The sequence below is a fragment of the Lepidochelys kempii genome, chromosome 12 (assembly GCF_965140285.1).
Source record: "Lepidochelys kempii isolate rLepKem1 chromosome 12, rLepKem1.hap1, whole genome shotgun sequence".
Classification (NCBI taxonomy): Eukaryota; Metazoa; Chordata; order Testudines; family Cheloniidae; genus Lepidochelys; species Lepidochelys kempii.
In genome coordinates, this window is record NC_136391.1 from 4,248,569 (window position 1) to 4,262,393 (window position 13,825).

Below are 13,825 nucleotides of genomic sequence, written 5' to 3' on the forward strand. Positions count from 1 at the left end.
GCAGGCACGTCCTGTCATGGACTCCCAGGACTCGTGCTCTCTCTCGGCTCTGTACGGTCCCTAGGAGGAATCCCCTTCACTGCGACTGCCCTTCTCAGGGGTTAAGCCGTAGGCCCCTCCATCTCCTGGAACCACACCTCTCTGAGCCCTCAGCACGTCTGTCTCTCGCTGTGGGCTCCCTCAGGGAGTCCACTCACTCTAGACCCCCGGAGCCTCCGCACACAGAGGGAATAATGCAACCCCAATATCTAGACTGGAGTGACTCTCAGCCAGCGTAAAACAGGAGGGTTTATTGAGCCTCTGAACCCAGCATAGGAAACTCTCAGGGCCTCTGGCCTGGCCTCATTCCGCACAGTACATCTAAGTCTCCCCTACATCCAAGTGGGCTCAGCTGCTCTCTCTCCCCAGTCCAGCAGCCTTCTCCTTCCAGCGGATTGTCCAATATCATCTCCCCCAACAGCTCCTCCCCTCTCCTTTGTCTCCCATCCCAGGTAAACAGGTCACAAGGGTCCTCTCTCCTCAGCCCTTTGTCCTCCTATGGCCCAAGCTGGGATGAACCTCTTGGTCACCAGGTCACCAGTTGCTAGGGTACCGTACCCCATCTCCAGGCCGTTGCCCAGGGGTCCTGGTTGCTAGACGAGGTCACACCCGGTCCCCTGTAACAACAACCCCTCTCCCACCACCTCATTAAACATGCAGCACACAGGGAAACTGAGGTGCGCGCACACTATTAACGTAAAACACTACAAAAATCCCCAACTTCGTCACACGTCTATACTGCTATTAGCCCTGCGGCCTGAGCCCCGCAAACCTGAGTCAGCTGACCCAGGCTTGGGACTCGCAGCTCTGGGTCTTGTCTTGCAGAGTAGATCTACCCTCTGCAGCTCCCGGCACGTGGGTGACAAGTCCTAAATAACCCTCCCCTGGAATGGCTTGGGACGTGACACCGCCCCATGCCAGTGGCTGCATCTGCATCTGCACCCACCACTGCTGGCCACATGAGGGCCAATATAGCATCTGCACTGGGGAACATAGGAATGCACAGCAAATACACGCCTAGATCCCAGCAGCTCCCAAATTCCCACAGAAAATCCCACCCAGGCCCTGTTTGAAGCTTCCCAATGTGCAAACCCATCAGCTCAGCTCCCATCCACGGTGGGCACAAAGGATGGAAATATGGCTTGGGATGGAAGTCCAGGCTCAGCCTTGACTGTGGAGTGGCTACCACTGCCTCCATAGTGCTGTGTGTGTGTGTGCATGGCCCATGCAGGGTGTGTGTGCGTGTCCCCCTTGCAGTGTGTGTGTGTGCATGGCCCATGCAGGGTGTGTGTGCGTGTCCCTTGCAGTGTGTGTGTGTGCACGTGTGTGTGTCCCATGCAGGGTGTGTGTGCGTGTCCCCCTTGCAGTGTGTGGCCCATGCAGGGTGCATGTGTGTCTGTATGTATGAGTGTGCACATGGCTCATGCAGGGTGTGTGTCCCATGAAATGTGTGTGCGCATGTAACCCATGCAGGAGGTGTGTGTGTCCGTCCCCCCCACCATGCAGTGTCTGCTTGTGTGTCCCATACAATGTGTGTGTGTGTGTGTGTGCAGACGTGCGTGACCCGTGCAGGGCGTGTGTCCCATGCGGTGTCAGTATAATGCACCTGTGTGCGTTGCAGAGCCCTGCAGTTATGTGTCTGTGGGGCTTGCCGAGGTGTTTAAGAGCTTGTGTTCGCTCCACTGGGAGGCTGGCAGGGACTGGCGAGCCGGCGCCAGGCCAGGATGCAGACTAACTGCCTGGATCTCTTGCAGTGAAGTGCAGCATCCAGTGTCTCCACGGGAGGTTCAGGGCGGAGGAATGTTCCTGCCTCTGTGACATCGGCTACGGCGGAGCAGAGTGCGGCAGTGAGTTCAGCTTCTGCAGGGTTCCCCCTACGGCCTCCGGAAAGGGACAGCTGCAGTCCCAGCCCAGTGCAGCCCCACGCTCCCTGCCAACAGGCACAGGAAGCCAGCTTGGCTCCTCTCCTCCCAGGCTGCGCCCAGAGGCCATTCCCGGCTGGGCACAGGCCGCTCATGGGGCCTCAGAGGTGGTTGCTGACCCTGTTTCACAAGCTGGTCATTAAAGGAAGCTGCAGTTCAGCCCAGCCTCTGCTTTCAGCATTCCGCTCCTTTGCTGGGGGTCCCAAGCTCCCTGGGGGCCCGAGACTCCAGGCAGCTTTGTCGTGGCATCAGTTGTGCCCCTGCATGGTTCTTTATATTTCTTTAATCCCAGGCTGAGCAAGGGGCACCCCAGTCCATTGCACCCTGTGTCTGGCTGCCGGGCAGAGTCCGGGGCTGGCAGGGTGTGGGGGGCCTGCCGAGATTCAGCATTGGGTACATACAGCGTTAGCCATTGTTTTGCCCCCAAATTCAAACTCATTTTCAGCTGCTGTTTATAATCAGCCCCTGCCCCAAGAGCTGCCAGGGCCAGACACGGATCCTGGCAGAAGTCCCCCTGGCCCAGGCGAGAGGGGTTCCAATGGGTTCCCTACGTGGCTAGGGTTACGAGGATAACAGACGCTAGAATGGGGAAGGCCTGGTTGGAGCCTGCTGGTGCTGGTGGGGGAGCGTAGCCCAGGATTGCCGTGTGCTCTCCAGTGCGTGGCCAGGTGAGCACAGAATTACTCCAGGGATGGTGCCCTTGCTGCTCTTGTCTTGTTGGCATCAATGCACTGCCAGGCTTGGACCCCTCCCGGGGCCCGATCGCCCTGGTCAGCACCTTGTGTCCCAGTTTGCATGGCTGCGTGAGTGAGTGTTAAATGCCCTTGGGGGCAGGGTGTTGCCCGGTTCGCCCCTCACTTTGCAAAGGTGTAAATGACAAGGTGGGCTGGTTGGTTGTAATCTGTTGCTCTTCTGCCCATCCCTCCCAGTTCTGGAGACGGCTGCTCAGTGTCGCCTCCTGCCTCCTTCCCGGTCCCAGCTGCTGGCTAGAAATGAAACCAAGCTGCAGATGTGATGCTCCCCAGCTGTGGCTGGATCTGCTCAGGCTAGTTGGCCCATCGCTGGCTGGGTCAGAGGCGGAAGATCTTGATGCCATTCAGTGCATGTTTGGAACCAGCGAGACTGGGGCAGTGCCCTGTGGGAACCCCCGGCCTCTGTGCAGGTGGCACTGGGGATGAGGGCAGAACTGAACAAAATAGTCCAGGGGATACGTGCTGCTGTTAAATGAACCCCCCTGGCTGCCCAAGGGGCGGGGGGGCTGAATGGTGCCACACTTATGGGGAGTCCGAGCAAACTTCCCCCAAACATCTGAATACCAGTGCGGGCTCCTTTAAGAGTTGCTGACCTGCCTGATGCAAAGACTGCTGGGCCGGAGTAATGCCTGGTGTAACAGTGACACCCTGGGGGAGAGCAGAGCAGTGCATGAACTTAATCCAGGTTCCATTCCCTGCACCCCTGGGTTGCTGGGCTGAGGAGAGTTACAGGGAGGGTGGCCAATTTTGGTTGGACATGTTCCTGTAGGTTTCATCACATGACATAATCTTTCATTAAAGATTAATCTGTAATTCCTGGGGACTGCAGGCCAATCCTGGAGGGTTGGCAACCCTAGTTATAGGTGAGAGGCTGCCTGGTGAGTGACTAGACTGTTGCGTGTAGAGGGCTCTGCTTCCTCTCCTGCAGGCAGAGAGTCCCTGGGGTTAAAGCAGGGACTGATCCTTCCTTCTCTCTCCTCTCACAGCGAAGGTTCAGTTCCCTTTCCATACCTGCGACCTGAGGATAGATGGGGACTGCTTCATGATTTCCTCGGAGGCAGACACGTATTATGAAGCCAAAATAAAATGCCAGGTAACCCCCAGCAGCCCTTGTGCTGCAGTCAACAGACCCAGTTCACAGAGAGAGAGCCAGAAACCAGGGCTAGACCCTACTCCTTCCAGTCCCAAAACACAGGCTTCAACTGCTTGAACTAAAGGAGAGCTCCTGAGCTGCTAGGGGTAGTAGGTCTCTTACCTTTTCTGTGGGGCGTCCAGTAGAGGGCAGCCTCACTCACGCATACAGAGCCAGTGTATTGCTTAGGAAGCCACATTTGATAATATTTCAGTCTAGGGACAGGGGAACGAAATCCAGGCTGGGATTCACCTGCACAGCTCTGGAGCGTGTGCTAAAACCCTCTGGGGAGGGGGTTTCCCTCTTTCCCACCAGCCTTGTTGTCTCTTCAGTCCCCAAGGGCCCACGTTTTATAAGGAATGCAGGGATCTGGATTCACTTGGGACCCCGGGCGGTCTCCAGCGGCTCCTCAGAACCACTGCATGGCACGGGCCGAGCGCGTGGTGGGCACAATACAAACTGTGGTTTCTGAAGTGCCGAATTGTGAGCAAATGTTACACGATGCCCCGGGGCGGATGAAAGAGACTGGGGTGCAGGCAGTGTGGCCTGCTGGTCACGGCTGGGCTGTGTCCACACGCTAAGGAGAGTCACGAGATGCTAGTCAGCAAGCAGGGATCGGAGTAATCGCCAAGGTCAGTAAGAGCAAGGGTCGGAGCGAAGCTGGGTCAGAGACTGGAGAGCAGGCAACGAGATGGGGTCTGGAGTCACAGCAGGCCAGACGGCCTGCTGGGGCACCCTCCCGGGTTACACAGTGCGCGTGGGCCGATCAGAGGCTGCAGGGTGCTGTCACTTGGGCGGTACTTCCTGCAGTGCCTACTCTCGGCGGTGCTCTGGGACTGGGCTCTGGCTGGCCTGGCAGTGGTGTGGGCGTGGCAGCCAGCCCAGGTTCTGTAGACCCTGCCACAAGGGCTTGAACCAGGGGCCTCTGGCTGGAACAGCCTCTGCACTGTAGCTAAAAGAGCCCAGCTTGAGCTGGCTTGTTAATGGCTTTCTGTGAGGGGACAGCACACCCCGGAGGCAGGTCTGGGTGTCACGAGCCCCCTAGCATTTCAGAGCCGATCATCGACCCTGGCAAACCAAGGGGACAGGCCGTAGGAAAGGATATCTGCGAGGGCGGCCGGGTGCAGCACACAGCGAGACGCAACATGCCAGCCCTTCCCCCGCCCCTCGGGCCATTCCACTGATTTCACTCCCGAGTCGCCCCAGGGGGAGCGTCCAGTCCTGTTTGGATGCCACATGTCGCAGCCTGAGCCCTCTTCCATGGCAGGGGTTTGGGAGCAAACAGCCCAGGCCAGCTCCTGCTGCAGTATTGGAAGCCGAAAGCCACCTCTTATGTGGCTGGAAATTTCCTCTCCATTTGCAGGCTGGGTCTTGGCTTTGACCCCCCAAGGCCAATGTCCAGAGCGATTCGTGCGCACCTGGTGCAGGCGACAGACTGACTGCACTGGCTCGGAGCCCCGGGGAGTTAATCTGCCCACAGGGGTGCTGATCAGCTGGGAGAGCAAGTGTCGCTCAATCGAGTGTCCGTTCCATAAGAACAAAGCCTCTGGGCTCCCATGGGCCCCATTGTTTTCACTCCCACGCAGCTGGTGGGAGCATTCAGTCCCTTCGGTCCCTGTGGAAGAGAAGACGCTAGGGAACTGGACTCCTCTGCCTGCCTGGAATGGATTTAGGATACTTCTTGGTGGGGATGGGGGAAGTGCACAGACAGGGGACTGGCCCGTCTGGGTTGCAGGGACTAAACTGTGGATGAAGGGAAGGGTTAGCCTGTTGTGCTGGCTGGCTGGATTTCTTGATTTGGGCTGTCTGGGTCTGATCCCCTGCAGGAGAAAGGAGCCATGCTGGCCCAGATCACAAATCAGAAAGTGCAGGATATTCTGGCCTATTACCTGGGACATTTGGAACCCACCAATGAGGTGACAGAGCCGGATTTCGAGACCCGGAACTTCTGGATCGGTGAGTGACTGCAGTTTTTGCTGCCAAAGGACAGCTGGAGCCCCAGGGCTCGGTACAGGACTTTCCAGAGGCAAGCAGGAGGCAGTCGTGGCTCTAGAGACCTTGCAGGCTGGGTCCCAGCCCGGAGGACGATGCAATCTCTCCTAGTGCTGCCGGCAGAGAGTGTAAGGCCCTCCTGGCGCTCCCCCGCCAGCCCCAGGGTTGCGAGGCGGGCACAGAGCTCTGTGCTGGAGTCCCATCATTCCAGCTTTGAAAGGTCCTCACTCTGATTGTAGAGCAGCACCTAGGTTACAGTAAAAATCAGCCCTGCTTTCAGGATCACAGTCCTGGCATTTCCACAGAGCTTGTCATCTTCAAAGTACTCTGCAGACAGGAACTAATTAATGAACTCGGTTGTTGTTGTTTCCTTGGTGCAGGGCCGCTCATGGGGTACTGCAGGGTAACGTTCTCCCTCAGGCTGCTAATGGAAGTGCTGCTGTTCTGATAATACTTAGTTCTTCCGCAGAGCTTTAACCCTCCCCATCCTCCCAGGAGGGAGGTATCTGTGATTCACAACTGGGGAAACCAAGGCACAGCGGGGCCATGACTTGCCAGGGGTCACACCGGGAGTCAGGATTAGAACTCAGGACATCTTGACACCTCAGCCTGTAGTCACTGGCCAGACTATGCTGCCTCGCTGTTTGGGCCTGTGTCGAAGTTACTCGCTGACTGCCTGGGGAGATGGTGGCTCAGTGGGAAGCGGGGTGGTGGATTGGAAAGGGTGTGTGAGCAGCAGGGACAGCTGCAGGAGTTTGGCTCAGGTAGGAGGCTGGGAACCCCCACCCAGTTACAGCTGTCACAATGTGCCCTCTGTGGGGGCTGGCCTGTGGGGCATTCGCAGTGCAGAGCCCTCTGAGCATGAGGGAACTGGACTGTGTCGGGGCTCGAGATTGGGATGGGCCCCGTCTCTCTAGGGGCTGGACACAGGGCATTGGTACCTAGCTCAGAGGCTGCCCCATACAGCGAGGTGTTTCGCTCGCTAAGAGGCATTGAGCATGCGGCCCCAGCTGTTTGAGTCAGGGGAGCCCATGTGCAGCTGCGCACTGCAGGCAAGTTCAGAACTGGGCGTGTGATACAATCTTAACTTGCTGATGGCAACAGGGAAAGAACTGATCCCAGTGCTCCAAAGTCACCTGAGCTAATGGAGAATCGCTGCTAGCAGCATGAGGTTCATGACACACAGCTCAGCAGCAGGGGCCCAGATCCCTTGCGGTTCATGGCCCGGCAGTTGCTGGGGCCACTGACTCACACGGAAGGCCAGCCCTGCTCCTTGGCTGAGATGCAGCCAATGAGGACCTGTGTGATGAGACTCAGGCCCAGCGCTGTGGTGGTGTACGGCATCCGCTTTGCCCATGTGGACTGGAGCCCCAGGACATCACCCATGCTCTCTCATTTAGGTCTGACCTATAAAACGTCCAAGGATTTGTTCCGCTGGGACACAGGCGCCCAGTTCTCCTTCACCAGCTTCGCGTTCGGCCAGCCAGACAGCCAGCGGTAAGTGACGAGGGCAGGGGCACGGAGACCCATGGTTATGCCGCTCCTGCTTGGTCCCGAGGCCCGAAGACCACAGAGCCCACCGGCGGCACCTGTCAGTATTGATTAGCTGTAGTGCCGGAGCACCTAGAAGCGCCAGTCATGGCCCAAGACCCCAGTGTGCCAAGCACTGTACGAACACAGAACAAATAGCCGGTCCCTGCCCCCAGATTTACCATCCTTGTATAGGGAGCTCGTCCCAAGGGGGCAGGGCAGCCTGGGGAAAGCACAAAGGGGCTTGTTTGACAATGTCACAGGTGGGCGACAGAGGCTGGTGTCGCAGTCTGATCAGAGGCAACCGTGGACAGCTCCACAGCAAATGAGAGAGGCCAGGCCGGGAGGGGCCAGGCTGGGAGGGGCCCTGAGAGTGAAGGCAAGCAGTTGACGGATGTGCTAGAGAAGGGGGAGCTAGGGGAGGGATGCGATGAGAGGGGCCGAGCACCGGGCTAAGAGAAGGATCTTTGTAGCACATTGGGAATGGATCTGAGCAGGGAAGATTGCATTGGTCAGAGCCAGAGAAAGGAGGTTGCAGTGATCCAGACCAGAGATGGTGCGAGCATGGATGGCAGGTTGCACTGGCAATGGCAAGGAAGGGCTGGGGAGAAGTGATGCAGAAAGAATCTGCAAGACGTAGACATAACCTGGTTGTGAGGCGCTCCAACCTAGGGCTGTCCCCCTTCTTTAAAACTCACATCTCCTGCACCCCATGCACCCCCATAACGGACTCACAGGACTCGTGCTCTCTCTCGGCTTCCTATGTTCCCTGGGAGGAACCCGCTTCAGTGCGACAGCCCTTCTCGGGGGTCCACGCTCTCTCAGGGGTTAACCATCTCCTGGAACCTCACCTCTCTGAGCCTCCAGCACGCCTGTCTTTCGCCGTGGGCCTCCTCAGAGAGTCCACTCACTGTGGACCCCTGGGGCCTTCACACCCAGAGGGAATAATGCAACCCCGATCTCTAGACTGGGGTGACTCTCAGCCAGCATAAAACAGGAGGGTTTATTGAGCATCTGAACCCAGCACAGGAAACTCTCCAGGCCTCAGGCCTGGCCTCTTTCTGCACAGTACATCTAAGTCTATCCTGCATCCAGGTGGGCTCAGCTGCTCTCTCTCTCCCCAGTCCAGCAGCCCTCTCCTTCCAGCAGATCATCCTATATCTTCTCCCCCAACAGCTCCTCCCCTCTCCTTTGTCTCCTGCCCCGGTAAACAGGTCACTGGGGCCCTCTCTTCTCCGTCCTTTGTTCCCCCTCTGGCTGGAACTGGCTGGTCAGGTCACAGGGGCCCTCTCTCCTCAGCCTTTGTCCACCCACTGGCCAGACCCGGCTGCCTGCCCAGCTGGGGTGGGCCTCCTCATCTCCAGGTCACCAGTTGCTAGGGTCCCCCATCTCCAGGCCGTTGTCCAGGGTTCTGGCTGCTAGGCGAGGTCACACCTGCTGCTCTGTAACAACCACCCCTCTCCCACCACTGTGTTAAACAAGCAGCACATGGGGAAACAGAGACCCACACAACATTCATGCAAAACTCTAGGAAAATACCCGACTTTATCAGTTGCTCCCAGGCCAGAGACCGCTCTCCTCTCTGCTCTGGGACTCCTCCACCCCATACTCCCCTCCCGGGCCTGGAGCCACTCTCCACTCTGGGACTCCTCCACCCCCTGCTCCCCTCCTGGGGCTGGGACCGCTGTCCTCTGCTCTGGGACTCCTGCAACCCCTGCTCGTTGTCACAGAGTCACTGGGCGATGCTCTGGAGCTGCTCCATACGAAGCCAGTCAGGACTCTGGGGGAGCCGCCTCTCTCTGAGCAGGCTGTCGCCAGGGCAGAAGCTTGCACAGCTTCTGCCTTCCTGGGTCTGACCTCGGAGCATTCAGCATCGCCTGCCCCGCCATGTGCTTCCCGCAGCAAGTCTGCCTGGGTGGGACTCCTGAGGAAGCCAGAGGGCCCTGCACCCCAACTCCGCAGTCAGACGGGACTCTCAGCCAGCCAGTAAAACAGAAGGTTTATTAGTCGACAGGACCACAGCGTAGGACAGAACTTGTTAGCACTGAAATCAGTGACTTTCAGCCAAGTCCATCTTGGAGGAGGGGAGCCCAGAGCCAGGGCTCTGGTCCTCCCCCTTTTCCCCAAGCCAGCCGAGTCAGCCAGCCACCTGGCCCCTGCCCTGCCCGTTGCTCCTCCTCCAGCCTTTGTCTCACTTCCAGGGCCAAGAGTTACCTGGTCGCATCCTCCTCCTGGGTCTCAGGTTAGGAAGGGGCAGCCATAGCATCCGTGCAGGCAGCTGGAGTAACCCCCACAAAAGTCACACCCCCTTATTCCCACCGCCTAGACATTGGTGCAATACACAACAAAACTGAGGCACACGCAGCATTCATGCAAAACAGGAAGATTCACATACAACATAACAGGCAATCCCCACTACGTCACACTCCCCTACTGGCCCTGGGACTGCTCTCTGCTCTGGGACTCTTGGACCCCCTGCTCCCCTCCCAGCCCTGGGACCGCTCTCCTCTGCATCTCAGGTTTGGGAACTGCGTTGAGCTCCAAGCGTTGGCCGCCTTCAACTGGAATGACCAGCGCTGCAAGACCCGAAACCGCTACATCTGCCAGTTTGGTGAGTGGCACAACTTCACTCCTCTCTGCTCGCCCCGTGACCTGGGAAGTCCTCATGCCTGCTCTGTGTCGAGAGGGGCATGCAGGCATTGGGCCAGCTGCTGGCTAGTGCTAGGGCGGCAGGTGCTGCACGAGCTCTGCGAGTGCACCTTAGCCCTGACCTGCAGCTCCACCGATGCCCCTCGGTCCCAACATACAGTATTAAAACAGCCCTGGGAGTTCCTGTGCTGGGCTCCCCACACTGACCGGTCTGCCGATGCCCTTCCGCCCGAAAGCACAGACTGTGCAATGCCAGCCGTGGGCTCCCCACACACAGCTCCACCGATGCCCCCCATCCCAACACGCAGGCCCTGTCCTGGGCTTCCAGCCCACACAGATCTGCTGATGCCCCTCATCCCTGACCTGCAGCCCCCAGCTATTCCAGGCCTGGGTAACCAAGGGCTGCACTCTGGTTAGTGGTCTCAGCAGAGAATGAGCCGTCTCTTACCCTTAGAGTTGGTCCTTGCAAGATAAGGGTGAGGCATGGTGGCCAGGCAGCATGGAAGTAGTTTGCATGGCTGCTGCCCTTCCTGTGCCCAGTCTGGTTAACAGGCCTGCTGGGGCTGGCACCGGGCCTCTGCCCAGCACCTTATTCACCAACAATTCATTTCAAAGTTTTAAAACAACCATTTTCTGGATCTGAATTGTGCCATGGGAACTGATGCACGTTGCCCAGGTCTAAGGCTGGTTCCCAGGAGGGCAAGTGTGCCTGGGTGCCGGCTGGCACACACCTGCCCGGTCAGTCCCCATTACATACCCTGTGTGCGCTAGCTACATAGTCCCCAATTACCATTTTATCTAGGGCAGAGGTTCTCAAACTGTGGGTCAGGACCCCATTGTAATGGGATCACCAGGGCTGGCTTAGACTTGCTGGGGCCCAGGGCCAAAGCCTGAGCCCCACTGCTCGGGACCAAAGTTTGAGGGCTTAAGTCCCGGGCAGCGGGGCACAGGTTACAGACCCCCTGCCTGGGGCTGCAGCCCTTGAGCTTTGGCTTTTCCTCTGTAGCGGTGTGAGACTCACCCCTCCGGCACCTTCTGCTGGTCATCCAGGGAATTAGTGTTCCAGCCTCCAGAGCGCCCTCTGCAGGCCAGTGTCCTGCTTGCCACTGGCCCCCCAAGTCCCTCCCGGACCCCGGTGCCCCCTTTCACGCCAGGGTGCTACCACCTGCAGAACCCTGAACAGATCTGGGTCTCCCCTCCCCAGGGAGCCCACAACCTCACCTCAGTCTCTGGCCACTGCCAGTCATCACCTAGCCCCCATTCCCTGAGGCCAACTGCAGCCTAAGCGCCATTCATCACAGGCAAGAGGGGTTTGGACTTGCTGCCTCTGCCTAACCCTTGGGCTGCCCCCAGTACCTATTTGGCCTTCCACTAGGCCTGCAGCCTGGGGGGTTTCCAGGCCGAAGCTCCCCAGCTCCTCTGGCCTTCCCCCAGCCCTGCTCCACCTCAGGTCCTCTCTCAGCTTCCAGGCAGCCAGGCCCTTTTCCCTTAGCAAGCCAGAGGGAAAGTCCTCTCAGCTCCTGGCTTCTCTGGCTTTTATAGGGCCCACTGGGTCTGTCTGGGGCGTGGCCCCAGCTGAGGCTGCTCCTCCAACCAGCTTTTCCCCTGCCCCAGCCTTCTCCCAGGGCTGTTTTAAGCCCTTTTAGGCAGGAGTAGGTGACAACCCCACTACAACCCCCCTCCCCCCGGGGTGGTGGGGCTCGGGCTTTGCCCCCCCCCCCACACACACACATGACACGGCAGGGCTCGGGCAGGCTCAGGCTTTGGTCCCCCCTCCTGGGGTCATGAGTAATTTTTGTTGTCAGACGGGAGTCATGGTGCAATGAAGTTTGAGAATCCCCGATCTAGAGGTAATGTGTGCATTGTGTCTCCTCTAGTGGCTAGTGCACACAAAGGATAACAGCTTACTATTGCTGTTAGCTCATGGAGTTAGCCCTCTGGCTCACCTAGTAAGGATCTGTGTTTTGGTGCTTATGACCTGCCGGGGTGGATCACCCTGTATTGCTCTGGGGATTTTTTCCCTATGGGGCCTGCCTGGCTGGCAGTGGGCTGCGGTGCCCGAGCCTGGCTGGGTAGCACTAATGCTGGCTGTGATCCTTTGCAGCTCAGAAGCACATCTCCCTGTGGCAGCCACAGCCCTGAGCCTGCACAACTTCCTGCTGCTGAGTTGTGGGCGCAGCATCACCTCCAGCCCACCTACGGCTTGAGAGAAAGAATCCGCTGCTACTGTTCTGCCAGGTCCTAGAGCCCAGCGCTTCTCAAGCTATCTGATGGAGGGGACCGGCAATTATTTTCCCAGCGTGCGCACAGACCAGCAGCCGATGGCTCGCGGACCAGCACCAGTCCGCGGACCACCCCTTTGAGTACCACTGCTCTACAGGACCCCCTGGGCACTCCGCCCATCCCAGCCACGCTGACACCCCTCCCTGAGGGCCGGGGCCCAGAGGTGGCACCAGGACCTGCCGAGCACTCAGGGAGAGAGTGCTTCCCAGGCTGCCCTTCCAGGCCGGAGCAGGGGGGTGGCGGGGCCAGATCAACCCGCACAGCTGCCCCGGGGGCCTGACTCCACCAGAGCCATCGCAGTCGAGCCAGGTGGGGGTCTCTGGGGTGCATCCTAGCCCCTTGTCCATGGAACAGCCCCGAGCTCCTGTAAAATAGCCCCTCCCTCACATGTGACCGCTGGGGCGGGGCAGCTGCTTCGTGTCCCCACTCCCTTCCTCCGGGGTGTGATGGCACATCAGCGCGGGGAGCCCCTCGCTTCTCCCGGCTGTGCCAGAGGGAGCAGGGTCCCCCCAGTGGTTACCCCCAGTCCGTAGCTCTGCGGCCCTGATACGGAATAGGGCCGGCTTAGTGGACTCTGCGTCCGCTCTGGCAGGTGTGGGCTGGGGAGCTGAGTGGTGCACAGCAAGAGGGTGACTGTCCCACCTAGAGCCAGCGGTGCTTGGCCAGGGCTGTGGGGTACAAGGGGGGTGCTGGGGCCCCAGGAATCACAGCTGAGACGTGCCCTGCGAAGAAGGCAGATGTGCCTACTTGGTCTAGGACTCGGTGTCCAGTTGCTAGCCAGGGCCGTCCCACTGCGGCTTGGCTGTAGGAGGCAGCCTTCCCCGGGCAGGCAGGTGCAGCATGCGGCGTTCTCGGCCCCATGCCCCTTTGCTGTGCCAGTCAGTGCCACCACGGCTCAGCACTAAAGAAGCCATCTAGCTCCGGTACCAACCCGCGAACCTAGCAGAGCAGGGCTCTGAGCACCCGTAGGCCTAGTGTTCAGGCCTGTTCTTTCATACAATCACAGAATATCAGGGTTGGAAGGGACCTCAGGAGGTATCTAGTCCAACCCCCTGCTCAAAGCAGGACCAATCCCCAATTTTTGCCCCAGATCCCTAAATGGCCCCCTCAAGGATTGAACTCACAACCCTGGGTTTAGCAGGCCAATGCTCAAACCACTGAGCTATGCCTCTCCCCTTTCGCCCTATATAGCATGCGCTCCGGCCCGGGCTCTGTCTAGGACAGTGACACGAACTCTTCCCGCAGTTTGAGAGCTGGGGCTGTTCTAATAAAGCTGTCTGTCCCTCCTGCTGCTCATGTCCCTTTCTCCAGCTGCGGGGCTGTCCCGGGTGAGTGGCTGGGAGCCACCCTCCTGGGCATGGGGCAAAAGGAGGAGAAAAATGGGGAGTGGTGAAAGCAAAAGCCAGGGGCCCTCCTCAGCCTGTCCCCTGCTCCCAGCTGCAGTCATCTCTCCTACTACTTCCCACTGGCATTCTACGCTGGGACAGGGCTCCCCCTCCTGCCTGCCATCCCAGTCCACTCTCCTT

At 58.9% G+C, this 13,825-nt stretch overlaps 1 protein-coding gene across 2 annotated transcripts in view; it reads left to right on the forward strand.

Annotated features, from left to right (window-relative positions):
* CLEC18C (C-type lectin domain family 18 member C) overlaps positions 1-13,590 on the forward strand; it is a 31,080-nt gene extending 17,490 nt beyond the window's left edge. The window contains exons 7-12 of one of the 2 annotated variants that reach the window (XM_073307189.2): positions 1,794-1,886; positions 3,700-3,806; positions 5,672-5,801; positions 7,238-7,334; positions 9,887-9,978; positions 12,121-13,590. In XM_073307189.2, the coding sequence (XP_073163290.2) occupies positions 1,794-1,886; positions 3,700-3,806; positions 5,672-5,801; positions 7,238-7,334; positions 9,887-9,978; positions 12,121-12,158 (557 nt within the window). In that variant the 3' untranslated portion in view covers positions 12,159-13,590. The remainder of the gene's footprint in view (positions 1-1,793; positions 1,887-3,699; positions 3,807-5,671; positions 5,802-7,237; positions 7,335-9,886; positions 9,979-12,120) is intronic. The other variant, XM_078848069.1, reaches the window with a different exon arrangement.
* Positions 13,591-13,825: the final 235 nt, after the last annotated feature.